At 66.2% G+C, this 1715-nt stretch overlaps 1 protein-coding gene across 2 annotated transcripts; it reads right to left on the bottom strand.

Moving 5' to 3' along the window:
* Positions 1–206: 206 nt before the first annotated feature.
* LOC112392046 (tryptase-like) lies at positions 207–1663 on the bottom strand. Of its 2 annotated transcripts, none has more exons than XM_024733583.1 (5): positions 1603–1663; positions 1264–1435; positions 887–1152; positions 571–734; positions 207–497 (listed from the first exon to the last, which is right to left on the bottom strand). In XM_024733583.1, the coding sequence occupies exons 1-5, from the start codon at positions 1661–1663 to the stop codon at positions 333–335; spliced, it is 828 nt and encodes a 275-aa protein (XP_024589351.1). In that variant the 3' UTR covers positions 207–332. The 2 variants fall into 2 exon arrangements, with proteins under 2 accessions (XP_024589351.1, XP_024589353.1); XM_024733585.1 differs by having other exon boundaries at positions 1264–1451; positions 1619–1663.
* Positions 1664–1715: the final 52 nt, after the last annotated feature.

Genomic DNA, 1715 nt, shown 5'->3' with positions numbered 1-1715 from the left:
GGGCCATCCCCACAGCAAGGCAGGTGCTCAGGGCCCAGGGACCCACAGAGAGGGTGGCTGAACCTGGCTGGGCCCTGGACCCTTCCCTCTCCCTCAGCGACACCCACAGCCAGAAACACAGCGACGACCACGTCTGCTTTCCATGATCTTTAATGAGCGTTAGTGCCCACTGCCCGCTCCCTGGGCTCGGGGCAGGAGCGTCAACAGGGGGTGCTCAGGGCAGGGGGCCAGGGAAGGTGGGGAAGGATGCCGCCTCAGCAGGAAGCAGCGGTGTGGGGACAGGAGGGGACTGGCTTCTCCGCTGACCCAGGTGGCAACCCTGGGGACCGGGCTCAGGCCTCCTCGGGGACGTACTGGTGGATCCAGTCCAAGTAGTGGGTGATGCGGGTGTAGATGCCTGGCCGGTTGGGCTGAGCACAGCCGTCGCCCCAGCTGACCACACCCGCCTGCAGCCAGGTGCCATTCACCTTGCAGACCAGGGGCCCTCCGGAGTCGCCCTGGGGAGGGGAGGGGTCAGCGGTGGCTGTGAGGCCTGGGCGGCTGGGGGCTGCAGGGGGACGCGAGACCCACCTGGCAGGAGTCCCTCTTGCTATTCCCGGCACAGAGCATGTCGTCCCGGACGATCGGGATGTTGTCCCCTGTGTACAGGCCAGTGTGGTATTTCATGTCACAGATGCTGTTTTCCACGACGGGGACCTTCACCTGCTTCAGGGGAAATGGCGGTGGCAGGGGTTCTGGGGGTGAGAGGAGAGGAAGGATGCTGCATCAGGAGAGTGTGGGATCACCGCCCTGAGCCGGCCGGCTGGGACCCTGTTCCCCAGAGGAAACCCCAGGTGGTGGAGCCGTGATGTGCCCAAGTCCCCCTCCAGCGGTCCCTGACACTCACGTCCACTATTCAAGTTGCCCCAGCCTGTCACCCAGCACCGAGTCCCCGGGCGAAAGGTCTCCGAGGCAGGGGGCAGGGTGACCGGATGGACGTGGCTGGAGATGTTCACGGGGTCCCCAAGCTCCAGCAGGGCGATGTCCGCCCCGTTCTGAGCTATGTAGTAGTTGGGGTGGGGGATGACCCTGCTGATGGGCAACAGCTCGTCCTGGTAATAGAGGTGCTGCTCCCGCAGCTGCACCCTGAGGACTGCGGGGTCTTGGACTTGCCTGGGGAGAGAGAGGGCCACCTACTCAGGGGCTGAGCCACCTCCGGGACACCCAGGAGCGTGAGTAGAGCCCCAGGCCCACCCCTACCCGCCAGGCCCTGTGGAGACTCACGGTCCGACGCAGTGGGCCGCGGTCAGCACCCACCAGGGGTGGATCAGGGAGCCCCCGCAGATGTGTTTCCAGTACTGGGTGCTGAATCTCAGGCTCACCTGCCAGGGCCACTTGCTCCCAGGGGCCTCCCGTCCCCCTACGATGCCTGCTCGCTGCAGGGCCTGGTCTGAGGCTGGGGCAGGAAGTGCCTTCAGGACACGACACGACCCAGCCATCGGGCTCAGCCCTTCCCTGTGCCAGCACCACCCTGGGCTTCTCTGAACCCACCCACCCATCCCTGGGCTTGTGGGGGGTGGGGTGAGTGGACAGAGACAGAACGGGCCCAGGGTCAGGACTCACCAGCGGCCGCATGGACCAGGCTCACCAGGAGGGGCAGCGCCAGCACCGGCAGATGGAGCATCTGGAAGGAGCGCGGAGGGGCAGCTGGAGCTTGGCTGGGGGTCTGTGGGGTG

The sequence above is a fragment of the Neophocaena asiaeorientalis genome, unplaced genomic scaffold, assembly GCF_003031525.2.
Source record: "Neophocaena asiaeorientalis asiaeorientalis breed wild unplaced genomic scaffold, Neophocaena_asiaeorientalis_V1.1 C48553919, whole genome shotgun sequence".
Taxonomy (NCBI): Eukaryota; Metazoa; Chordata; class Mammalia; order Artiodactyla; family Phocoenidae; genus Neophocaena; species Neophocaena asiaeorientalis.
This window is presented reverse-complemented; position numbering and strand designations above follow the sequence as displayed.

Bases quoted from the DNA above. Each gene is read 5' to 3' on its own strand.
- LOC112392046 (XM_024733583.1), bottom strand. From the start codon at position 1,663: ATGCTCCATCTGCCGGTGCTGGCGCTGCCCCTCCTGGTGAGCCTGGTC. The intron at 1,436-1,602 runs GTGAGTCCTGAC...TTCCTGCCCCAG, and splicing joins CCTGGTCCATGCGGCCGCTG to CCTCAGACCAGGCCCTGCAG. The intron at 735-886 runs GTGAGTGTCAGG...TCTCACCCCCAG, and splicing joins GGGCAACTTGAATAGTGGAC to AACCCCTGCCACCGCCATTT.